Source organism: Sceloporus undulatus, chromosome 5 (assembly GCF_019175285.1).
Source record: "Sceloporus undulatus isolate JIND9_A2432 ecotype Alabama chromosome 5, SceUnd_v1.1, whole genome shotgun sequence".
NCBI lineage: Eukaryota > Metazoa > Chordata > Lepidosauria > Squamata > Phrynosomatidae > Sceloporus > Sceloporus undulatus.
This window is the reverse complement of record NC_056526.1, coordinates 138,034,572-138,062,038: the sequence shown is the minus strand read 5'-3', so window position 1 is coordinate 138,062,038 and position 27,467 is coordinate 138,034,572. Positions and strand designations below refer to the sequence as shown.

Genomic DNA, 27,467 nt, shown 5'->3' with positions numbered 1-27,467 from the left:
TGACAGGATTGGCCCAAATTATTCTCCAGCCTGCTCTATGAGTACTGACAATTTCAAAAGTCTGTCTGCACCATTCAGACACTAATTCCTGTTTTGTTGTTCCTCCTCCTTGTCCTTGTGCCAACCAAATAGGGTTGCCAGATGGAAATCAGAACAGGGCTCTTCTATCCTTAATAGCTGTGTAGAAGAGGGAATTTCAGCTAGTGTTGCATGTCAAGAAAGAACACCTGCTAAAATTCCCTTTTGCTTATCATGCAATCAACACCTGTTGAAATGTCCTTATCTGCACAGCCCTTAAAGCTGCAGGAACCCTTTCCTGTGTCTCACCTGGTAATCCTACAACTGAAGTAGGTCATTTCACCTTGCTGCCTTGCAGGGTTCCTTTGGAGATTAAAGTCAGCTAAAGTTATTTCTCAGTATTGCTGATTATAATTAGTATCTTAAACTACAAGATGGTGCATAAGGGGTCACACATAAACTGACGTTTTCATAGCTGATTAAGGTTACAATTCTACCTGTAGTTACCTGGAATTACCTGCTCATAAATCAGTGTGTTTCAATCACTGATTTAAAATTCCTCTTACAGAAACTTGTCACTTCTTCAGCAAATCCTACATTGTACTTATTGTTCAGTGTTTTACAGCTTCTGTTTTTATATAAAAAAACAAAGCTTATAGTCATGATAAGATGATGCCTCATCTGAATACTGTTTATGAGGCCTAATTCCTTAGTCTAAACTGTGTGTCGGTGACATCTAGCTTCATTCACAATAAGTAGGCAGATCCTATGTATATTGACAGATGCCTTTCTAGGGAAAGAAATAATGTTTTATGATATTGTTGTCTGGTTGAAAAATAACAAAGAGGCATGAATGTTGTGTAGTTCACCCTGTATTCACATATTCCAAAGTGTTTTGGAAAAATATTCTATGCAGAAATTAATATTTTGGCATTAAAATGATGGAGAGAGGTTGTTCAAAAACTCACATTCTCCAAGCAAGATATACTTTTACAGATAGCCATAGATTGAGGTTAATATTTTTGCACAAAAGACTTCCATTAGTATTGTACAAAAAGCCATGTAGGAATTTTTATGTGCAATTTTGTGTTCTGTTTTGTTTTTTGCAAAAAATCCAAACAAACAAAAACCAAGCAAATCCCACAACACCATCTGTGCATCTGAAAAATATTTTACACAAAAATCATGATTTTGTGCAAAAAAAAATTTCACATCTATATATAAACAAAATACGTCAAAATGTATGAACACTAGTTGAGAACCTCACAGAAATATTTGCTTTCTCCTGTGGCAGGGAGAAAGCTGCAGTAATTATTCATCCACTGGATCCAGCTTGAATTAACACTAATTTTAAACTGGAATACAGCTTTAACTATATCAAATTACTTGGAATCAAGACTATAAATAGATTCAGGAGCTTGTAAAGGTTATTTTGCTGGACTCCTACTCCCAGAATCCATGCTCAGTAAACCAAACAAAATGTAACTTATCCATGCTGTTACACTGAACATACTGCCTCATTATAAACTAGCAGCCAGCTGGTGTACAGTGTTCAATCACCCCTGTTTCTTCATATCAATGCCTCTCCATGAGCCACACCTGAAAGACTAGACACTAGTTTTGGCAAGCATATGGACCTTCATCACAAAGACTCTTTGGAAGGGATGGGGGAGTCATAAGGGAGGTAAGCTTCCACATTTGTGCAACAGTTTCAAACTATTTGGCATAGTTTGGGAGCAGAAAATCACAATGAAATTTTAAAATCTTTTTAGGGGGCTTGAGGGGCAGCAGAAGTCAGTGTAATGGAATGATATTCAGCCCATAGGTCATAAATTTATTGTGTTGTGCGATATCAGAAACCAACCTTCTTTGGTTTGTTCCCTCCCAACAAACCAGTTAAAAAAAAAGTGAAAACCCTGGACTTTTTCTGGTTTGCTTGGAATGGGAACTGCCCACTAGCAGATAATACAGTGAACCATAACATAATGCTATAAATGGGAGTGATTATGCAGAATAAGCATAAGCATCTGTTTATTTAATGAGGAGCCAGGCTTCCTGTGGAAACTTGGTTTGTTGTGAATGTGAATGTATTCCATATACTCACACTGGAGTACAGTTACTCATCCATGTACAAGGATTGACTCATCCATCCACAAGGATTTTTTTTAGAATTCTAGAAATAAGAATTCAAATGACTGATGGTTTACTGAGCAACACTGTATTAGGAAATGTATAGAGATATTAACAGACAAGGCACAAAGCAGTATGGGATTTTCAGACTTTCAGACTTGGTAAACTTGGCTCTGATTCAGATTCACAGGTCTATCTAAAGTAATGATTGCTAAAATTTGGTCCTCAGGTGGACTTCCACTCCCAGAAGCCCTAGCTAGCATGGCAAACAGTCAGGAATACTGGGGGCTAAAGTCCAAAACATCTAGAGAACCAAAGTTTGGGAGTCATTGATCTAAACTGTTCATGCACCTTCATCCTCCTTTTTGGTGCATTTGAAAAGGTAAATAAAAGCTTTAATATTTAGTTTTGAAGTGAAATTTCAATAAAAGGGAGAGGACAGGGAAAGGTGCTTCAATTTCTTTGGTCTTGTTGGAAATACTAGACTCAGAATGGACACTGCATGTACACAAATAAGAAGTAAACATATCTCCCTTTCTTATTATTAGTTCAAAGATGGAGGTAAAGGTATGGGTTTACTTCTGTATCCAGTTAGCACTCCAAGCTCCCTCTCTAGTTCTGAGTTGTTGAGGAAAAGAAGTCTGCTTTTTGCCATAGATCCAAACAGTAGGTGATTTTCTCAGAACCTGATAATACATTTGAGATCCCATTGCATAAGATCATATCTCTATGCCCATGGTTTTTGGCCCCATGTACTCTCCTGCACCCCAGAATAAGCTTTTAGAAATTGTTTTTTTGGGGTAGCCAAAAATTACCCCCAGCACCTCCTTGCGATCACATGAGCAATTTCCACAACATTTGCTCCGGTCCACTTTAGGCCCAATGGAAGCCTTTTTCCCCCTTTCCCCGTTGGGCTTATACCTTGCAAGAACTGAACCTCCTCTCCAAAGAATTCAGTGAGATGAGATAAGCCACTCTGAAACAGTTGTTTTTAGGGTGTGTGTTAATATCACTGTTATTATCCTAATTTGTTGCTACTATATACGGCCTATACCTTAGAGTATGTACATATGCAGAAGGGCTTGTAAACCAAAAGAAAACATGCAAATGATTTTACAAAGTAATGTGCCCCCCCAACAGAACAAAAGAGCTACTGCTCAGGGAAATGAACAAAAAAAGGAACGAAGGTCATGGCTCAATAAGTGATTCATTTCTTCAAAGGGGGGATTTGATAGCCAAAAGACAGAAAGTAGACCTGAAACCTCACAGTATGATTTAGAGAAGCAAGCAGAAATCTTGAGCCTTGAGGCCTGGTTCTTTGAGGTAGCAATTGACATTCTTTTCCCTAAGAACATAAGGGAGTACAGCTACAACAGATAACGTATTTCTGAGGGGTGAAAAAACAACAAATGAATTCAGTTTCACCATGCATGCATAAGCAAAAACATATGTGATGTAGTAAGCAAAGCTTGAGCAACCAATAATGAGTTAGTGTCCAAGCAGTGTCCACGAACTTAGGCTATGCCTGTATGTAAAATGCAGTCTTCCAGTCACAGTTTGCTCCGAGGTCATAGGATAATATCGCTTTACACTCTTAAAACAGGGCTAGGTCATTTTAAATGTGGTCCCTGCCTCCTGTTGCATTTTGGGCTTTAGTTCAGTGAGGTTTAAGAACTCTCTGGCTGAATATTCTAAATGCCCTTCCTAAAGTACAAATGCCAAAATGCAACAGGAGGCAGGGACCAAGCAACCTAGACCCGTTTTAAGAGTGTAAAGCAATAAGCTCCATTGATACAGCTGTAAAACTGTTTAAGAATTCTGTTCTTACCAGTAATGGGGGGACACGTGATTTGCTACTAAGCTGTGTGTACTCATTCTTGCAAGATTTAATAAAGTGACATAAAGAATATCTCAGTGTGTGAGCTGAGACCTTGGCACACTGGGCACAAATCCTTACTCTGGAAGGCCTGTCTGAGGTTGTAAGGTGACGTGTACATAATAATAATAATATAATAAAAGCTTTATTTATATACCACTTTTCCAATATGATCAAAGCGGTTCACATCATAACAAATATCACAGTACAAAAGAGTAAAACAATTGTTAAAACATCATATAAACAATCTTAAATATCTTAATCACAGGCCAGACATCTAAGGTAACTTCTATGAGGGGATAATTTTCTTTAAAAAGAGTCAGGAGGGTATGCTAGAAGGAAGAGATGAGTTTTCAAGAGTTTCTTAAGCACATCCAACGTGGGACTAAGTCGAATCTCTTCCAGAAATTTGTTCCAACATTTCGGAGCTACCACTGAAAACGTTCTTTGGTGAGTTGTTTCCAGTCTCACCTTGGGGTACTCAAGTATGTACTTCCCTGATGTTCTGAGAGTGTGAGGCAGATTGTGTAGGGAGAGGCGTTCCCTCAAGTAACTCGGGCCCAAGCCATGTATTGCTTTATAGGTAATGACCAACACTTTGTACTGAGCCCGGAAGCTAATTGGCAGCCAGTGGAAAGATTTTTAAAAAGGTGTTATATGGTCCAACCTTGAAGTTCCGGCGACCAATCTGGCTGCAGCATTTTGAACTAATTGAAGCTTCTGGATCTGGTACAGAGGTAGCCCCATGTAGAGCGCATTGCAGAAATCTAAGCAAGAGGTTACCAGTGCATGTACTACTGTTTCAAGGTCCTTTTGGTCCAGACAGGGACGCAGTTGGCATATCAGCCGAAGCTGATACCAAGCACTCTTTGCCATCGCATCCACTTGAGATGATAGCTGTAGAGATGAATCCAAGAGATGAACCCCAGACTGCAAACTTTGTTCTTTAGGGGAAGTGTGACCCCGTCCAGGACTGGATGGCAAATTTCCCTGTCCGGACTTGGGGTGCCTATCGCTAGTATCTCTGTTTTCTCCAGATTCAGCCTGAGTTTGTTTTTCCTCATCCAGCCCATTACTGACTCCAGGCAGGCATCCAGAGAAGAGGTGCCATCCTTAGTCACTGTAGCAGTCGGAGACATGGAGAGATAGATCTGGGTGTCATCAGCATACTGATAACACCGTGCTCCATGGTTCTGGATGATCTCTCCCAGATAATGACATATCTTGGCAAGAGTACTCAAGTCTAAACACAAATTCATTTATGCTTCATATACACCTTATACACACAGCCTGAAGGTAATTTTAAACAGTATTTTAAATAATATTGCACATGAAACAAAGTGTTTGTACACTGAATCATCAGAAAGCTATGTTCTTGCTATCTCAGCCACCCATGGAAAAAGTTTTGGAGTATTTCAGATTTCAGCATTCTGGATAAGGGATAATCAACCTGTAATGCTGAAAAACACTAAATACTACAAACTATGAAGATGGCAAAATCAATGTGTAATCAAAGAACTAGTTCAGTATTATTATATACTATGAAGTGGTAAGTCTCCATCTCAAAGCAAAGCAATGAATTCACTGGACGATCTAAAGGAAGCGATTGTATTTCAGATAGAAACTACAATGAAGTATTCCTGTTTTCATTACTCCTGTTCTAATTTAATATGATTCTTCTGAAAATTACTTCTTTGGGGAAGGATTGCTGTACATTTGTTAAATAAGTACCTCTCAGGAATTCACTCATTTATTTATTTACATTCTGTCTTTTTCCTGACATGGGATAAATAAAACATTAAGTAAAAAATTAAATTAAAATATGAATAAAAAAGATGAAAATAAAATAAAAACTTGAAGGTAGCTAAGAACCTTAAGAAGGTGGGAACCCACAAGCTGGTTGGGCAAATAACCGAAGGCTTCATATGCAGCATGTCAGCCTGCCCTTATGTCAAAAACAGGGGGAGTGAAGGGAAGTTTGTAGCACTTGTACAATTAATAGGTTTGGTAATAAATTAATCAAATGTGTTTATGTAAAAAGGTATTGAGTCAAAATGGATTAAAACAGAAATTTGTAGCCCCATCCTCCACATCTGTAACATGAAGATTTACTACTGCTCTGTACAAACATTAAAATATTTAGAAAATGTTTCACACAACTAGTTGATTTAACATTAGTGTACAGTAACACAGTAAAGTGCCTTGCATTGAGTCAGACTGCTGGGCCATGTAAACAGCTCTTGTCAAAACTGAATGAAAGTAACTTCTTAGAATTCTGGAGGAGAGTAAATCCTGTTGTACCTGAAGATGCTAGGGACTGGACCTTATTCATGCAAGCAGGATATCCTTCCACTGAACCTTCTCCTTAAAGGAAATTTCAAAAGCCAATATTGGTTTATTCAGATTGCAATAAAGGTTTTATTGATAAAATGCAAATGTTTTGTTGTAATGGCTTGAAAAAATAGTTGTATTGAGTATGATGTAGTGGTCTAAGCATTAGACTAGGACTCTGGAGACCAAGGTTCGAATCTTGGCTTGGCCATGAAACCAACTGGGTAACCTTGGACATGTCACACACTCTCAGCCTCAGAGGAAGGCAAAGACAAACTCCCTCTGATGAAACTTGCCAAGAAAACCCATGACATGTTTGCCTTAGGGTCACCATAAGCCAGAAATGACTTGAGGCTACACAACAACAATGAGAATAACTGGTATTTTTAAGCATGACAATAAATAAAACTTTATTGTCTTGGATAGCAGTTTGTCAGTTTTGCCAAAGCATTGTGACTTGACTAACTAGGTAAGTTTGCTTTTGAATTACCAGTATTCAGCAGTGCTGAAACAGCAGAAAACATAAACAGTCCCTGCTAGAGCATCTCCTGGAAGGGCCTCTGAGACTGGTTGCTAACCTGTTAGGTGACATCCCTCCAGAACCAATCAGAGGGGAAGCTTTCCAGGTGATTTTCCTTTAGCTATTTGCCTTTATCTTCACCTATATATTCTATATTTAGGTGACATTAGCCAAAAAACAGGCCTGTGCTGTGACAACCAATAGGAGCTCTGATGGCTGGGACTTCAAGTGCTGCTGTGTCATGATAGTGGCAGCGATCTAAGTAATCTCAGTATTGAGACAGTAGCAATGTGTAGTTGCATCAGCAATTTTACTGGCGATGCCTCAGAGGCGGCAATTTCAGTGATGGCAATTTCAGCAGCAAACTGATGGTAGCAAGAACCACAGCAGCAATGTTGATTTCAGAAACAGCAGAAGTACAATCTTGTTCACCAACATCATTGTGTAGCATCAGGGGGCATAGGGAGTTTCACAAATTCTATCAGCAGTTTGCACACCCTTACTTTAAATGCCCCCCAACATATCTACATATATAACTGGATTCTGGATGCAGCTATTAATAAACTTAAGATTGGCAGTAAAGCCCATTATACTGTTAACAAATTATTGGTCTGCCTGTTAAAAACAGTTTTATCCCAAGCTGTTTTAATGTCATATCTATGAAGAATTTTTCAAAGAAAAAAAGTCGGCAATGAAATGCAAGGCAGTGCTCTATTCAGCCATCAATTTGCTTGTTATTAATAAAATATGAAATGTATTTGAACTAACTGAACGTGTTGATTATCAGCTCCATTGCCTTTAGCTGAAAAGAACTGTCAGATGTCATCAACCATGAGCCTCTTTTTCCATTGCAGCTTAGACTAGCAACATCTATTTCCGCTAATAACTGCATCACTACTCCATACCACTTACAAGATTCATGAAACTGAAACTGATTAAACTGTCAATGATGACATCAGCTCTTTGTCAGGGAAAGTCAGAAAATCATCTATCAGGAGCTGATGCTTGGAGAAATAAAGAAATGTTTCAACCTTTTCTGTTAGATCCCAAGTATATTTTGATAGTGCTGCTAAACATATCCTTGAAAGGCCAGCAGAGAATAGTCACAATGGATTTTTTTACATTCTAATATAGTAAAGATCATGCACTCTACCAGGCTAGTTTGTTAATAATTCAGTAACCCTCATGCAAATAGGTCCATATATTTGGGATGCCACATATTTACATATGGCTTTTTTAAAGGGGGGCACTCCTGAAAACCAAGTTTACCAGAACAGCAATATTGTATCACAAGTGCACATGTTGACAATGCTATGGCAAGAAAAATACATAAAATGCACAGAATATATAGGTGTAGACAAAGGCAAATGATAATGAATGATAAACAATAAAAAGTAGCCCATGCTGGCATATTAACAAACATCTTCCTAATCTCTTACACTATATAACTTACTGTCACTGATGGGTTAACTGATTTAGTAACCATAATGGAAGGCACATTACCACATTGCATCCAAACATTTCTGTGTGGTTAGTAAAAAATCAAAACCAAACAAAAGCATGGCTCATGCAGAATAGCTCTTCCTCTCATCCCTAATACAACTCCTTGTTTTGCTAAATATAATGTAAACAGGTTTGCATATGCATTTTAAAGAAACACAACAGTGAATAAAACATGAAGTAACACATTCATATAAATGATTTTGTTTATATTTTTAGAACTATTTCATATTCTTAAAGGCCAGGACCAGATGTCAGTGTAAGAGCCTCACTTCAATTAATTTAAAATATTCTAAATAATTTACATTCACATTAGTAAAAGCACACAAATATCATGCTGCACATATAAGTTCCTGTAACAGGATAAAATAATTCAGATGAAATAATGCAACAATTTTGTTCCTAGCTGCACTGTAGCCCATCAAAACGTGCACACATGATACAAAACACATACATCTCAATCCAATTGTTAGATTACATCTATGGTAAGAACTGTATGTCATGGATGCCATAAACTCCCAAGCTGCACCTGACAGACTGGGATGTTGAGGTCGCCCCAAGGAGTCTTTTAGACTCTAACATCAATTCTGTGGGCCTGACCAGGAAGTTTGATAAACTGTGGGTAGCCAGTACACTAAAACAATCCCCAGTCTATCCTTGGAGATAGCTCACACCCTTAATGGTGTTTTCAGTTCTCCAGAATGGATTACTACTATATTTTTCTATGTTTAATGTACTAGTTGGGATGCCTGTATCTACAGTGGTGTATTAGGACTGTAATTCAAGTGATGTCTAGATTATCTGAAGTAAATCAAGTTTTATTTTGTTCTTTTCTTTAGCTTAGAGGAAACTTGGGTTAAGAGAACGACCTCAATTGTTTGCTCCTTCTAATTTACCAACTATCTAATGTATGGACATGTACAGCAACTGCCATTCCACAGAAAACTTTTCAAAGACAGATTATGTTATTGAAAAATCAGTCCTCTGCACTGCCCCTTTGAAGTTCTCCCACACTGTATGTTTCCAGTGTTTTAACTGCTTCAAAAGAAAAGAACACAGAAAAATAATTCTATTTCCTTTGTATTTCCCAGCTTTGCAAAGTCAGACTGGTTTTTGTAAAAGCTGTATGCAGTTACTCCAATTGTATTTGAAGAAAGATTGCTTTTAAAAATAAAGTGACTGAGTGAAGATAGAACAAATTATGACCTCTGGGATATCCTTTAAGTATATTCTTTCAAAATTCAATGTGGGGAAATACTAGGAATGATTAACACCTTCAACTGTTAGAAAGGTGAATATAATTCTATTTCCTGACAAACGTAACAGACTTATAAAACCACTTAAAAGCTTTCATCTCTTTCTAAATCCTGATATGGAATAATCCTATTGGAAAGGCAAAATGTCTCCAGAATGATCTCAGATAATAACAAATTATTCTGGGGGAAAAGTGGTTTTCAGGTTTTAGCAATGCTGGTTTTGACACTTTGTTTAATCACACAGTACTAGCAAATTAAAACCATTAAGTCCCAATTCTAGGAAGGACAGTATAATAGAATCATTTTGCTCTCAAAGGCAAAGTGTGCCTGGATGCTGTGTATATGTTATCCAAATGTCTCAGCATAGATGGGAGGAGGCTGACCACTGTCTGACCTTCTAGAAAAGGTTTTCGGGCCACTTTCTTCTTGTACACGCCTGTGGATTAAGTGGTCAATAATACTGCTGATCCATCAGTGGGCATTTTGGGCTGACCAATAAAGATATCACTCTTTTGTGAATTTTCTTTTCTTTTACTATATATATTTGTTTCTATTTGCCATCAAGTCAATTGCAGCTTATGTTGACCCTATTCATGATAGTTTGAGTGTTGGACTATGACTCTGAAGACCAGAGTTTGATTCCCCATATGGGTAAAACCCACTGACTTATCTTGGGCAAGTGACATGCTCTCAACTTCAGGGGAGAACAATGGCAAACCTCCTCTGAACAAATCCTGCCAAGAAAACCCAATAATAGGGCCGACATAAGTCAGAAATGACTTAAAGGTACACAACAACAACAACATACTTCCAAGAGCCCTGACTGTCATTGGTATGTTCAGATCTTGAAAACTCAGGTCTATAACTTTCTTGACCAAATCAATCCACTTGTAGTGTAGTCTTCCTCTTTCCCTATGGCCTTCTATTTTACTGAGTATTATTGTATTTTTCAGTGAGCCGCATTATCAAATAATTTCTTCAAAATACAGCAGTCTTAGTTTAATCAGCTTTGCTTCTAGAGTGAGGTAGGCCTGATTTGCTTTAGGATTCATTAGTCTTTTTGGCAAGCCATATCTGTAGAATTCTTCTTACCACCACATTTCACGACAGACAGACATCAGAAAAATGATGGCATGAATTATTCTGATTTAGGGCGTTAATGAGATACTGTTATACCTGAAGATTATATCTAGTGCCTTCACAGTTGTGCTTCCAAGTCATAGTCTTCGGATTTCTTTACTGGAGTGTCCATTATGATTATGATTATCCATTTTAAATTTATGTAAATTATCTGTGGTCATTATGATCCTGTAACACTGACGCTTTGCACTGGCTTGGGGACAAAATTAGGGCTTGGTAGGGCTGGGTGTCCACATGTGCCCAGCCCTTCATTTGGCACCCATGCACCATATTGCTGCGCCCCCAACCAGAAGGGGCATGGGACAATGACTCACAGGCATCTCAGCACCCAAACAGTGCTCTCTGGAAGTGGTAGCCTCATGACGTGCGAGCACCATTATGACACCCTTAAAAAGAAGCCGCCTAGAGCAGCTCCTTTTAAGGGAGTGTGTCGATGCCACACCGTGCAGCTGGTATGGCACTGACAAGGGGCTTCCCTATGTCATGTTTACTGAATATTGAATTGTAATCCTGCTTTTGCACTTTGTTCCTTAACTTTCAATAGTGTTCCAAGTCTATGATATTTTCTGCAAGTAATATGGTATTATATACACACATTGTGTCCCACCACAACCACTCACCACCCAATTTTCGTGCCACTTTCCTCTGTGGCTAATCCTGTTTTCCTTCTGCCAGTTCTCCTGAATATGGGTTTCTTTCTTGTAACTGAGCACCAGACCAAAAAGCAACAAAATGATGACATTACAGTCTTCCATGTTTGAGCAGTACAAAAATTAATCTCAGCCTAGCACATAAATAAATAAATAAATAAATAAATAAATAAATAAATCTTATACAAATGTAATAATAAAATGTTATTGTATAAGCAATTTAATTTTATATGTCACATCACTTTTCTTCTGTACTGTTGGCAATAATTTTTTTAAATTACAAATAGGTATTGCTAGAATAATTGCCCCATTATCTTAATAAAATTATGTGTTTAATGTAAGAATTATAAAGGCAATGAAAGTGCTAATTAAAACAATAGAATTTTCTATTACAGAATTATCAAGCAGAAAATGAGATATAAGGCAATTAGACTATGAAGAAATAAGAAATCATTAATGGTCCAGGTTCTGATCATCAAAATAATAAAAACTGGAAGTGGAGTGCTATAAAAAGCTACAATTTAAAAAGAGAGTGATATGGTGGCTATATTAAAAGGTATTAATCTCATATGCATTTGCCCTAGTACATAGACTTTTTGGCTACTATAGAAAAATATCTCTGATATATACTACTGAAAAACAAGAAAAATAAATTGTCGATAATACATAACACTGAAGAAATTCTAAATCATGGTATGTATATAAAATTGTTTAATTCCTATTCTTGAATTTATTTCAAGAAATTTTAAATGTAAACTTGTATTTTAAATCTAGAAAGAAAAATTATATTTTCACAAAGAATCATTCTTATCAAATTTAAGACTCGTAAATGAGTGCAGTGGTGCACAACTGCATTCTACAGTCATAAGTCAAATTCAAAAGTAAACTTGTAAGGGAAAGAAAAAAAATATTATCTACTTCTGCCTCATGAGAAGTATAGCATATGTTAATCAGCTACCTTCTTTTGGTATGACAAGACATTTTGCCACACTGTAGAAATGTAAATGTTACATGACCCTAATTGTGGGAAGAGCTAGCTATGGAAATAAAATTTCTGTGCAAACACAGGGGAATAGTGCTAGAAACATGTTAGAGATTTCCAAGAACCATAATCAAATTGGTTATGGGTCCCTCTAATGAGGCACCTATTTATCTGTGAGAAAAATAAATTGGGATGGGGAATTAATTCATGTTAAGCTTTCTGTATTCTTCTTCTATTCTACTTTCAGATAATTATCAGCTATTCACATATAACAATTTCTTTAAAAATGACAAGTAGACTGCAGTTAATTGCAAAGGTTAATGTAGCATAAGGCTGTGGAAAAGGTTGGGCAAATTTTTAGAAGTTATTCTACCATAATTAAAGTTGTCATATTTATTGAACAAAGCTGAACAATCATCACAAGTAGAGAGACAAGGCTGATAATGATTTTTCATATGTTTCTTTATTCTTTCTCAAATATTCTGAAAAGAAAGGCACTAAAAAGGTTAGCCGTTATGAAAATATATTGAACAAATTTAGCAAATGTATTGCTAAGCATCTCTACCAGTTACAGTGTTTTACAATATATCTTAGATAAAACTGTAAGGAAAACAAATAACGTTTCAGGTGGAAAAGAATTCAGGATTTTCTCATTTCCAGTGTTTTGTAAAAAGGTTTGTTCATTCAAGAATCTATTGGACTTAGTTGTTTCTTTAGTCTGTCTAAAACACCAGTTTTCTCACTTCTGTTAACTAAAAAAACAGTAGCTACAACAAGTTATATAGCAGTAATTCCCAAATGCCTGCCTTCCAGGTGTTTTGGAATTCAGCTCCCAGAATTCTAGACCATTGGCCAAGATAGCTAAGGCTTCTGGGGGCAGAAGGCCAAAACACCTGGAGGACTAGAGTTTGGGAATTACTGCTATATAAGAAATGACCATCTAACCAATTTGGGACATTCAGTGCCTCTGTCTTATACCACATCTTGAAAGCTGTGTATAACAGGTTAAAGTTTTCAATAAGAAATTCAGGAATATTTGGGAAGGAGGCTAAGATCATGGAGGTAGTCATCTTTTTTCCAATGCTTTGGTAACAATGAAACATTATCCTGTAACATGTGCCAAATTTTCTAAAGATATTTACAAATATTTCCAAAGATTCTGTGGACTGAACTGCTATCAGGTGCTCAGTTGAACCATAGCTACATTTTCAAAGAGTATATGGGGATTAAGAGTGCATCTCCACTGACAGGAAAATCCAGTTTATCTTTGGGTTACAGGCTTTTGAGAGATCTGTCCACTCACAATTCTCTCTTTCAAACTCCTTCCAACCTGATAAATCACAGTATGCACAGGCACAGGGCCATGACCTCTCTGGTTTCCCCCCCTTCCCCCAATGCATGTGAATGTATTTCTGCACTCCTCTCCCTGGTCTCACAATGATATCACTATGGAGTGCAGGCCCCACACATGCATGGATATCCAGAATTTCATCTTAAAACTGGGATAAATCCCTACTTACTTCTTCCAGATTAAAGCTTTGGGCTGATGGAAAGAACCAGATTTGATCCCAGTTGCCCTGTACATTCTTTGGAAAGTGTGCTGTGAAAACTAGATGAAACTGTTTTATTTGGAAGGTGTATCCCAAAAAGCCATGTGCTTAAAGTGTAATATCATCAGCACAGGCGCACTGTATTACTGATACTACTAAGTTTTAGCATAAGCCTGCAAACACAAATATCTATCCAGTCACACACATACACACAGTAAAGACAAACATATCTACAGAAACCTTTCCCCATCTAGTTGTTCCAGGTCTTTGGACTTTATCACATGGGAGGCTTACCATGAGTAAATCGCTGTGAAATTGTCAGAAATGTCAAAGAAACATGATTAGGGTTCACACTCTTATGTGCTTCTCCCATCAGTAAATCGTCATGGAGCCACCACTTCGCAATAATGAAAGATCCTGTTAGTACCAAATGGTGGCTCCAAGGATGCTTTACCACAGCAGAAGTGAGCCCCGGTGCCTCCATGATGATTTACTGACGGGAGAAGTGCACAGGGATGTGAACAATTAAACTACATAGTAACCCATAAAAAATTAAGTAATGATTCTTCATTGATGTTCCTTTGATTCTTTCTCTTAATTTATAAAGAAATTGCATTCACTCCTGCCTTTCCATGTCACACAATATATATACCCAACTCCTTTCCAGGCAAGCATTCTCTGAAGATGCCAGCCAGAGATGCTGGTGAAACATCAGGAAGAAACCCTTCTAGAACATGGTCACATAGCCCAAAAAAACCCCACAAAAAACTATGGATGCCAGTCATGAAAGCCTGTGACTTCAAATTACATTCCGTTTTCCAAAAAAATATAAAATCAATGTGGACGTTAACGAAATGAAATAATCAAAACTTATATATAAAATAAATATGAAATGATATTTATAAAAAATAATAAAATGGATATCATACACATAAATCAAGTTATGAATCCAATTCCTTATTGCTCCCTTCCATATGATGTTGTAGTATAACTCCCACAATTCCTGACCACTGGCCAGTTGGAATCCATTGGAATCCAGTGTCAGAAGCCTCTCATTCACTGCATCCCACAACTTATTTTGGCCTTCATATACAAGTACAGTTGGCCCGCCCCTCATGCAAGGAATTCATTCTGGACACACACACACACGCATAAGGAGAATTGAGTGTGTGCTCAAATCCCATTAAAGTTAATGGGGTGTGCTCCTATGGCGCACGCCCCGTTGTTTCTACTGGGGCTTGCCTTCTGCATGAGCTCAAGTCCGCGGAAGGCAAGCTTGCGGAAGGAGTGGGCCAACTGTACATTTTTGACTTACTACAGAATAAGGAATCTTAACACTGAATCTTATGCTTCAAAAAAATGCCAGCAGAGTGGAACAAAGACTGATCAAAGTCAACCAATTAATTCATCATATTTTACAGGCGATGAACACGGAGACTGAGGGAAAAGAAAAAGATAAGCCCCCAAATTAGTCCATGGCTGAAAATTTTCATGCCTCAATAATTCTGGAGAGAAAAACAGGAAACATATTTCTAGAAGGCTCCATTCTGAATTATAAAACAAGACACACCTTCTCATTTTCTTTCCACAACATCTGATGTGTAGTTCATAGAGGCACATAAGTTTGAGAAATGGGGCAGGTACAGCCCATGCCATGGATGCTCTGTGTCTGTCCACCTGTTTAAATGAACTGTACCCATTTTAGAGATACAGAACAATGAAGCCAGGATAAAGATGCTAACACTATTGGAGTATCCTAGTGGATACTAAGTAAATAATCAAAAAGTGAGCTATCACAAAGAGTGATTTCTGTATCTAACAGGTAAGCACTCGACATCCTGGGCTAAGGTGATAGTCCTGCCTTTTCTTTCTCTCAGGTGAGAAGAAAGAAAATACTAAGCATTACCTAATGGAGCACCATTTCTCAAAGTAGGTCTAATCATTAGAATGAAAACTACAGGAGATCCTAACCAGAGATCCCATCTAAGATCACATCCTTAGTTCCCAAATCCTTAGATATTCAGATCTCAATATTCATGGCAAGTCAGGAACTGTGTGAAACCTAAACAGAGCTTTAAAAATCATTAAACAATGTACATACTATTGAACCTACATTTCTAAACTACTGTAAAATGAAGAGTTCTTATCACTGCTAGAAAAAATGATTATTACTCACAACATTTTTTCACATGCACAAGCTTAATTCATTGAAGAATGAGCCACTCAGTGATCTAATGTCAGTCAGCCAGTGTCAGTACTTACCTCTCTTATCATTTCTGCCTGCACTTGTGGATTTATCTGAAGGGCAAGGACAACGTCCTTCACACTTTACTGAGATCTGTTTTCCTGAGACACAGGCTTGATATTCTAGTTTGCACTGCAACAGAAAAAGAATGTCAGTCTTATATCTACTTTACATCTTTTATAATATAAATTCTAAAAAAACTATTTTAAGAGACATGGGTGTTAGCCATGCTTCAGTTTATATTTGAGAATTAAAAGTTTACAAAAGAAAGGAACATGATAAGGTAATGCTTTGAACAAATCATGTGGATAGATCCTGCCATTTATTAAAAAATTGAGTCCAGTAAGACAGGGAATTTTCTGTCTGTTGCTAAGGATGCATGTGACTGATTAATTGGACTTTTGTGGACTTGAAGTTCTTATCTCTTGTTCATTTGTGGGCAGCAAACAGAGGGGGACAAAATAGGGGGGCACCACCATTCAAGCCAATGGGGCTTGAATTTAGGTGAATTTCCATTTTTGCAAGGGGGTCCGGAATGGATCCCCATGAAAATGGAGGAGCAACTGTACGTTCTCAGGATTGTAACTACTGAAGAGTTGATTGCCTGCAAACAAGCATTGAACGAAACAATGAACTGCTGTCTCATACTGGATTGTACATACATTCTCTTCTTATATTTGATGTGGGGAATCCTACAACACTTCCTAGGAGATTTCACTAGTCCTATACTTCATAATTATATAGCACTTATTCACTATAAAAAGATGTTTCCCCTGCTGCTGAAATTTCCTCCAAAATCATGATTGAAAACCTCTATATTTTGTAAAACCAGTCATATAGGGAAAAAAGAAATCATAACTGTGTGCATGTCTTCCCCTAATGACACTGACAAAGTCTACTTCTCACCCTATCATCAGTAGGCACAGGCTCTTTGAAATGTGTGAAGAGCTTACTTGGTTTATAACACAAGAAATCATTATAGTTTACCTACTGAATGGTTTTCTATTGGTATCACATAGGAGGCATCAGGAAATTGTGGTTTAGCAAAAATGGTTTTCACATGAAAAATAGTTTCCAAACAGCCATGTGGTGTGATGGTTATTGGGCAAGATGCCACCAGGCTAAGCCCAAAGGACACAAGTTCACCATAGTCTATCTTTCCTGCCAGTCCTCTAATGCAAAATATTTACTGCCTTTGTTCTGTTCACCAAGTTCCTGTTCTAAGTTCCAGACACTCAAGTAGCAGCTATACAGTTGCCCCTCCAAGAAAGCGGATTTGAAATCGGCAGACTTGACGATCCACGGAGGGACAACCTGCCATTGAGGTGAATGGAGCATGCCCGTTTTAATGGGGCTTGATTATCTGTGAGTCTCCCAACATGTTAGGAGGGGTGACTGCATAGGGCCACTCTCAACAAAGTTAGTGACTCATATCCTCCTAATAGAAATTTCACCCCTTGGGCCATGTTTCAGGCAGAGCACATGGCCCCAAACACAGAAAAAACACCCAAGCATGCCTCTAGACAGTTCAGACAAGTCAAACAATCAACTGTAACACAAAAGATGCAAGTATATCTTATTCTGTCTCTTCCATCAATCCCATGCAAAACACATCTTGTCTGTATCCTCCTAGCCTAGTACCTGCTAACCTCCACAGGGTGTACTGCTCAAAGCTTTTTCACCTGGATGCATTCTAGGATCGTAAGAATTATATCAAAATATAGCCTATTGAAGGGAGGGGCATGAAGTCGAAGGCTTTCATGGCCGACATCCATAGTTTTTTGTGGGTTTTTCGGGCTATGTGATCATGTTCTAGAAGAGTTTCTTCCTGACGTTTCGCCAGCATCTGTGGCTGGCATTTTCAGAGTCTCTGAAGATGCCAGCAACAGATGCTGGTGAAACGTGAGGAAGAAACTCTTCTAGAACATGGCCAAATAGCCCGAAAAACCCACAAAAAACAAAGGGAGGGGCATTTGAACACCACATTTTTCACCCCATAATTGCCAATGTAGATTATTCACATTGTTAAAAAAGTAACAGCACTGAGGGGGAGAACATTTGCATCTGTGGAGGGAAAAAAATCCACAATAAAAAGGTTGCCAAAGGTGGTGGTGGTGAGACAAAATTAACCTTTTTCCATATGGGGAAAATAACATGGAAACCAGTCATCAACTGTAAGGAAAATAATACATCTATATAATACAGGCCTTTTACAATATTTTTGTGGAATATAGTCTTACAATTTATGATATTCCCTTTCTCCTCCCTCTAAGAGATTTTAATGAATCATTTATTTAAAATGTATTCTCAAACTACAAAGGATGCATTATAATTTGATTTTTGATGCAATATCTTTTCTTAAACAACAGCTACTGATTACACTGCTAATTCAGCAAGTTCAATTTACTCAATTATCCAAGGCTGAAATATTTATAAAGTTATAAGTGAACTAAAATATCACATAAAGGGCATGCTCATTAGTATTTAATTGTCGAGAAAATGCAAAAAAATACATACACGTTCAGGTATACTACTTCTTGTTGCTTTGAAAAACCAATTGACCTGTTTTACTTGGTCTAAAAGTTAGAGCATATTCATATACGTACTTCTAGTTTTGTTTTGCACTCCTTCACTCTGGCATTTGTTAAATACGAATAAGATTAACTTCTTCATAGATATATTAAATAATAAAAGACCCATCTACAGAACATATGCATTCAGAAAGAAACACATGCAAGTCTATCGTTGGCTTTTAGCCATTATGCCAGGCAAATATCACAAATGCTATGGGTACCTTCCAAAACAATTAACATCTCCTAAGTACTTGTTTTTAAAAAGTATTTTATTGTAATTTAATGTGATCCAGTAAAATACAGAATTTAGAACACACAATACTACAATGTTACTCGATATATACCCAATACATTAAACTTGTTGTGGTCATTTTCTGCTTTGCCACATTATTAATTATCTTCCCTGTTCATATAATACTCCATACAGATTTCAAATCTAACAAAAAAAAAAAGGTGCTTCTACTTTTGACAACTTCTCAATCTAATATGATGAAATGGATATAGGATATACTTTCTATAAGATAAAATAAATTCATAGTGACATACTTCTTTTGTGTTTGTTTCATAAAAAATCTTAAATCAATATATCTTTTTGAATCCCAAAAATATCTTCCCAGTATTGTAATACTGGAAGCCATTCTTCTGTCAATTTGTCCTTTGATTTATTGTTAATCATAAACGTTAATCTGTCCATTTCCTTTAATTCTTGAAGTTTTAATATCCATTCTTCCCAGATTGGAGGATGTTCATTTTTAAAGTTCCTTGCTATCACTATTTTTGCTGCTATCGCAAGATAGAGCAACACCCTCCAGTGTTTGCTTTCTACCACTTTTTTTAAAGACAGATGTTATAATTAGTAAGTAAAATTCTGGTGACATCATAAATTGTACCTTAAATATCTTTTGAATAGCCATATGTATTTTTTTCCAAAAGTTTTTGATCTTTTCACAGGACCACTATAAATGGCACAATGAACTGGTTTCTTTATTACAGCGTCAGCATTTCATATCTGGTAGTTTATATATTTGTTTCAGTTTTGTTGGCATAAGATACCATCTATTTGATACTGTCAAGTAATTTTATTTTAAATCTTGTGACACTGAACTTTATCGCACCACGTTCTCCAGGCAGGGATGAGAATGGAACGGAAGGGGCCACGAACGAGTGGGGGACGAGTGGGGGATGCATTTTACCGCACACTGAAGCCCCTCACTCGTTCCGTTCCATTCCCCATCCACTCTCCATCCATTCCAAAGGGGGTGATTTTTGAGAACTGTTCAGAACAGTTCTCAAAAATCACCCCCTCTGGGGACGGACTGGGAGTGGAAGAGGAGAACGGAACGAGTGAGGGACTTCCTTGTGTGCGCTAAAATGCATCCCCCACTCATTCCGTTCCCTACCAGGCTCCTTTTGTCCCATTCTCATCCCTGCCTGGAGCCCTGTGCGATAAAGTTCACTGTAAAACTATTTGTTTTCCTCTATGCTTTTTGCCAGTCATCTTAAGCTATCGGATGCCCTATATCTTGTGCCCACCACACCATACTCTCCTTTATTGTTTCCTGTTGTAGATCTCTGTTTAATAGTATTTTGTAAAATTTAGAATTTTTCTTCTTATCTGATGTCCACCGTAGTTCATCTAATTCATTGTTTGTTAATTCTATCCCTTTGCTTTTGATATCCTCTTTGAATTTCTCTTTTATTTGTGTATATATAAACCAATTTAAATTTTTCCCTTCTTTTGTTAATTCTTCTCTTTAATTTCAATTCATCCATTTTTCTCTATTTTTGTCAAATCATATGTCTGCCACTTTAATTCATCATTCCGCTTGCCAAAGAAAGCTTCCTGCATTGATGTCCATAATGGTAGCTTATTGTAGAAGATTTTTAAAATTTCCATCCATGTTTTCAGGAGATCTTTCCTTATTGGGTGATTATAAAACTTTATTTTTTACTTGTTCCTCATACAATAAATATACGTTCCAGCCTTGTTTTAATCCTCCATCTTCCAAATCCAAAACTTTTTTGTTCTCCAATTTTATCCAGTCTTGGAACCAACATAAATTACAGGCACGCATGTACAGTTTTAAGTCTGGTAAGGCGTACCCTCTGCTCTCCTTACTACCTCTCAATACTTACTCTTCTTATTCTCGGTTTCCCCCCCTCTCCAAATAAACCCTTTCAGATCTTTAATTCATTATTGTATAGTCTCTTCCTTTATAATAATTGGTAGGTTAGATAACAAAAAATGATTGGGGGAAGAATGGACATTTTTATGAGAGAGATTCATTCCAAGATGGACAGGTTTAATTTATTCCATTTTATTAAATCTTTTTGTTTTTCCTTCCCTTTTCCCTTATAGTTGTTTTCAAAATGATTTATGTTATTATTTGTTATCCAAATGTCAAGGTATTTGATTTTTTTTTTTGCAACCTGATTTGTTATGAGTTATGGCAGCACCACATTTTCCTTCTAGGAAACCCTGCATCTGAAATGTTGACTTCAATTGGCCACTGGAGTTTGAATGAGAACTGAAAACACTCTGTCAAATTTTGAGGCATCTAACATACTGGTTTTATGAGCTATGGTTCTCAATTTTTTTTCCTTCTAGGTATCTGTTTGCAGTTTTGATCTATCAGCTTGAATCTGGGCCCAGCAAAATGGATGACATCATCTTCCATGCCAAACAAACCCTACTCTCTTGAATTCTGAGGTACATGTGGAATTTGAGTGTGAAACCTGGCAAGTTTGGAGAGCATCACAAATTCTCTAATTTTGAGGTGCCTAGCATGATATCTCAACAAGCTAAAGCTAATGGAGCCCTGGTGGCGCAGTGGTTAAATGCCTGTACTGCAGCCATTCACTCAAAACCACAAGGTTGCGAGTTCAAGAACAGCAAAAGGGCCCAAGCTCAACTCAGGCTTGCATCCTTCCGAGGTCGCTAAAATGAGTACCCAGACTGTTGAGTACCCAGCTTACTTGCTAATTAGCTTACTTGCTGTTCACCGCTTTGATCTTTGGAATAGCGGTATATAAATAAAACAAACTATTATTATTATTATTATCATCATCATCACAGATGTCTGGATGCAATTTCAGAACTAGCATTGGATTTTCATGCAGTTGTAAAGTAGCCTTGCAAGTAATACGCTATCATTTCCTTATGTTCTTGGAAACATCCATCCCATAAATCATCCTTTATATAATATTCTCATTAAACTCTCTATAGGTTTAGTGGTGCATGTGAGCATGACATGGAAGTCACAAAGCAATCTCTATGAGGAAATTTATATTACACTAGCATTTTTTCTACAAGAGTGATGCAGTTTATTGATATGTGTTCAAAAATGTACTACAGAATTTGCAGAAGTCTTTGATGATTAAATTGCAAGCAAAAAAAGATGGCTCTATCTTGCCAAAGTCTCACTGAAGCTTGACAGGACAATTAAAATAAGCTTTGCCTGGAGTGAACAAAAATATTTATCTTTTATGTCAATGTTAAGACTGATTACCTCTCAAAATAATCTTGATTTTTTTTAAAAAAAAACAACTTTATGCATTTTGATTGTTTTCTGAAGGCATATATCTTTAGTAGGTTAGGCAAAGGTGCAAGAAGCTTGTTGTTAATCTTGTTAGTGTGTTTAGTTATTGTAGGAAATGACTAAGCAATGAAGTTAAGTGTTCACTGTGATTTGACTCATTGTATCCTGCTCACATAGTCACTGTTGTTAACCGCCCGGATTGGTTTGCCAGAGGGCGGTATACAAATTATTATTATTATTATTATTATTATTATTATTATTATTATTATTAAGCACCAAAATCATCTTGGTTTAATTTAAGTTACAGGAGTTGTAGGCATTTTGGGAAATAAGAGCACTCAGAACCTAGAGAAAGGGGATTCAGTGTTACTTCATGCACTTTCCAAACAGGAAAACAAACTATGTCATATTACACTCTGGTTGATATAAAAAGCAAACAGCAAACTTCCATGTGGAGAATAGCCCATATGTGACTACAGCTGCCACTGGCCATGAGAACCAAACATAATTTTCATTTGGATCTTGTTGATGTTGAAAGTGATTGTTGACAAAGAAAGAGACATGCATATAATATTTCCATAGGCCTGTTACAGACTGCCAAAATAAAGCTGCTTCAGGTCTCTTTGGAGGTATGCTGTTTAATTGATGCATGCATCCTAAGAATCCGGAAGCTGCACCAAAGCTGCCCTCCAGTGCTTAGGAATGGAGTGTGGCTTTTGTGCTACCTCCAGACTCTTAGGACCCATGCATCATTTAAATAGCATACCTCCAAAGAGACCCGAAGCAGCTTTATTTTTGGCAGTCTGTAACAGGCCACAGTAACTTTGCCATGGGTCTGAGTCTGGAGGACCTGAGCAGAGCAGTGGATGACAAGGGGTTTTGAAGAGATCTCATCCACAGGATCACCATGAGTCGAGGTCGACTCAAAGGCAGTAATAACTTTGCTCATCTTTTGAAATACAGAGTTACAAATATCTGAGAAGGAGATCCTAACACTGCTTATCATGTTTCATATAGAATTTAAACAGTTTTATTCAAACACAGGCTGGAAATCTATCTACTCATATGAGAGTATTGTAAAACCAAACAAGTGAGCTGGTAATGATACTTGTTTTGAACAAAATGAGATAAAATACAGTATTTAAAAAGACATTATCCCTTGATGCCTAAACATAAATGAAAACAATTTTCTGAATTACCATTTTACAGTTGGATTTAATTTCTTCTGGAAGTATGAAGAAAGGAAAGCTTCATTTTAAATGCTAACTACTAGATATTTTTAAATGGGATTATGATTTCGTATGTGAATATTTATTTGCCAGCTGAATTTTGCAGATTTTATAGAATTTACAATAGGTTTTACATTTGTTTAAATGAAGTAAATAACAGAATGTTTGACAACAAAATGATAAATTATACACTTAGAGCAATGGCTGACAAACCCCATTTATTCTTACCTGAGAAGAATACGTATGGCCATCTGATCCACAAACAGGGCTGGTATAAACCACTGGACACTGCTTGCATCTTGATGAAAGAGGACCAACTCTCCACTGCTTATGGCCTAATCCAGCCTCTTTCATACTGAAAAGGAGGGGAGAAGCAGGTATTTATGATCAGTAATAACACAAAAGATGATTCCAGAAACTATATAAAGATGAACTAATGTATTTATTAAATTAACTATTGTGAGAGCTAGGAAAATGTCCAAAGAACATTAACTTTGTATGGCTTCACTGAAACAAATATTTAAAGTTTACATTTGCTTTCAATTAATACTGTATATGATAAAGAGCCATATTTACAGCTCCACAGAAGATCAGACTGATTGTGAGGTTGTGATAGGTTGTGAAGTGTGTGGATAACACTGAATGCACAGAACTTTTAAAACTGCCCCACATATAATGGAATACAGTGCGTCCTCGCCTTACGCGGGGATCCGTTCCGGATCCCTCCATGTAAGGCGAATTCCGCCTATGCTCAAGCCCCATTGTAAACAATGGGGCTTGTGCACGGCGGTGCGGTGGTGCGCGGAGCGCAACGGGCGCACGCACCCATTCAATTGAATGGGACGTGCCACCCCTTCCGCCCTGCACATGCCCCGCGGCTTGAGCGCGTATGCTCAAGCCGCATAATGTGCACCCGAGTATGATGCGGGCGCGCTGTACTAGCAAAAGCAGCCTTTTGTTTGAGCTTTCTTGTTAAATATATGACAGAATTTTCATGTATTAGTGATCACTTTCAATGCATACTTTATAAACTTGAAAGCAAACTGAAAGTGTCATCAGTATTCTTGGAACAACCAAAAAGGCAAAATTCCTTCAAATACATAGAACGTCAACATTTTCTGTGCATTTTCATTAAAAAAAAAACCAAAAAACTGGAAACATAACTGACTGAAAATTCAGATGTAATGTATGGCCGATAACTTTTTAAATAAGTCTTTCCTTAATTAAATATGATTTACTATTAAATTATAACCATAGTATCTATAGTTATCATAACAATCCACAATCTTAGCTCAACTATGAAACTTGGTTTGAGATCCTGATTTGTTCTGATTTGGAACATAGGGCCGCGACAGATGGCCACAAAGGGGCAGCTTGAAGCCACCCTTGCCCAAGATGCCGTGGGACCATGGTAAGTACACACCATAGTCCCAAGGATGGCCTCTGCCACCAGCAGAGATCCGTTTCTTTTTGGGCTGGGTTTGGCCAGCCTGGAAGTAGCTTCTGCACCACTTCCACGCATTTTGGGGGCATGCATCAATTTGCCCCCAAGCCACGCAGAAACCAGCTTTTCTGGCCCATCTGTTCAGGCCCATAGTTTCTCAGTTTAGTCAATAAAGTACAAATAATAATAATAGTAATAATAATAGATTAAATGACAGAATATTGAATTATTGTACACAAAGGACAGAGGTAATGTGAGGAAGGAGTACATGGGTGCAAGAATAGTGCACATCAAGCAGTATGCTTGGCTTAACCAATAACTTAAGAGTCTCAATGTCTCTTTGCATATAGCCAGACTAATTCACTTTATAAATTTACAAATTGATAGCAGTGTGAAAGTTCTCATTTCAGGATCCCCCCCCCCTCCCGCAAAAAAAGTTTTTCCATCCACAGTACTGGGGTCAAGCTTCAGAGACTTTTCTGTATTGATATAAAAAGCTGATTCATGCATGTTCATAATGGTTTTGAGAACAACCAGCTGCTCTGGAAGAGTGCTTCATGAAAAGCATTCCATGGTAAAACCAATGAATCTCTATAATAAAATGTAATTTAAAAGGACAAGGAAGACAGAGAGATGACAGCAGAACTAATACAAGTTCTGTCATCCTAAAACCTGTCTGGATTTTCCTTCTGATACTTCTCTCTCTCTCTCTCTCTCTCTCTCTCTCTCTCTTTCTATGCACAGAACAATAATGGCAAAAGTAAAGCTACAATGGTGCAGTGGTTCAGCCTTTGGCCCTCTATATTTTTGGGACTTCAACTCCCAGAATTCCTGAACAATAAGCATACTGATTGGGAGGACTTCTGGGAATTGAAGTAGAAAACATCTGGAGGCCCACAGGTTGAGAAGCACTGGGTTAGAGCTTTTTTTTCTCTCCAAGGTTTTGACCACCTGTGAATCCATTTCTTTTTTTAAAATTGGGATGAACAGCTGCTGCCAGGGTTTGGTATCAACCTACATCAAAAATTGACTATTTTGTTTGTTTACTTATTTCATTTCTATGCTGTCCAATAGCCACAGTGAACCAGACAGTTCACAACACAGAGACAAACCCATAGAAGACATACTGTATGCTAAAGGCATTCGTAACAGAATAAAATTCATACTGCTGAATGTTGGTATGGGAAAAATTGTACCACACTGCACTAGGTTCAAATTCCTGATGCAGGAAGCTTCTATGCAAATTTTTATACCAATATTCTTGAAAGTATCAGTACTTTCTAGAACTCATCTTAACCTAGCCAAATGTAGGAGTATTTGTGCTAACTTTATCTGTAGGTTCTCTTCACTTTTTACTTGAGAACAGAAGTCTTTCTGTTCATTATTGTGAAAGTGTGACAGTGAATTAACACATATTTCTGATAAACAACAGGTTCTATTTAAATAGAATAATTTATTCCATGGGCTGTGTGCTTCTTCTGAAAGAAAAAAGGCTGGCATAACAGACAGCTATCCAGATGTTGCAGAGAACTAGGAATTGTAATAATCAACCTTGAGAGATATAACCACAAGAATATTTTGTTGCATGCTACAACATCCTCACAAAACCTCTAATGTTTGATAGTCCTATGACTAAATTGTCAAAGAACTTACTCCATTCTAAATACTAAATGACAGTGAGCAGTATGGAGCCGTTAATAAATGAACTTTGTTTTTCCACAGCCATAGTATATATAACAGAGTGCAATACATATCAAACATAAATTGGAAAGTTGTTCTTGCCAGATGGCATGTCACTGAAGAAGATAAAGTCAAGACACAAAGTCAAGAGTGCACTAGAGAGATTTTGAAGATATTATGTTGGAAATGCAATTGAAAAATATGATCTAAGAGGTTAAAACCTCCATGACACAAAAGGAAATTTAAGGACTAAGAAAAGTGAAAATGACATTTTAAAGGTTAATCATGGAAAGTCATGATTTTCTCTTTCTTGGTAAAAATCTATGATAAGATGGAGCAAGGGTGGCTGTTGAAGAAATAATAATGTGCTTTCTTGAGATTAAGTTTTTAAAAAATTAGGCTTGAACACATTTGACAGGATTCCTTGAAGACATTTAACAAGAAAAGCAAAAGGCACAATTCAATTAACAGTTCCTCTGGAACATGGAATATATCTGAATTTAAGCCATAGACTGGCCTTATTTAACTATGCTAGTGGCCTGAACGTGCCAATTTTTGAAAAAGACTTGTTTGTGTTTGTTCCTTTCATAGCAGTGTAATATGCAGAACTAGCAGTTAAATTATATTTATCTCCATGTTCTGAAAAGCTTCATTGGCTGTTTTTCTCACAACAAACCTTGATTAAAAGGGGAAAATGGGCTTCGTATTCTGGCCAGATGGCAAGCTCTAGCTAGCCAAAGCCTTATGATTATTAATAAAAGGGACTAAGAACATTAGAATTCCCCACCATAGGGGGCACCAGAG

The 27,467-nt window shown here is 37.3% G+C and overlaps 1 protein-coding gene across 4 annotated transcripts in view; it reads right to left on the bottom strand.

Annotated features, from left to right (window-relative positions):
* Nucleotides 1-27,467, bottom strand: part of SPOCK3 (SPARC (osteonectin), cwcv and kazal like domains proteoglycan 3) — a 177,948-nt gene that overhangs the window by 26,217 nt on the left and 124,264 nt on the right. For all 4 annotated transcript variants that reach the window (XM_042468598.1, XM_042468599.1, XM_042468601.1 and 1 more), the window contains 2 exons: nt 23,768-23,894; nt 16,216-16,330 (listed from right to left, as the gene is read on the bottom strand). In XM_042468598.1, coding sequence (XP_042324532.1) covers nt 16,216-16,330; nt 23,768-23,894 — 242 coding nt within the window. The remainder of the gene's footprint in view (nt 1-16,215; nt 16,331-23,767; nt 23,895-27,467) is intronic.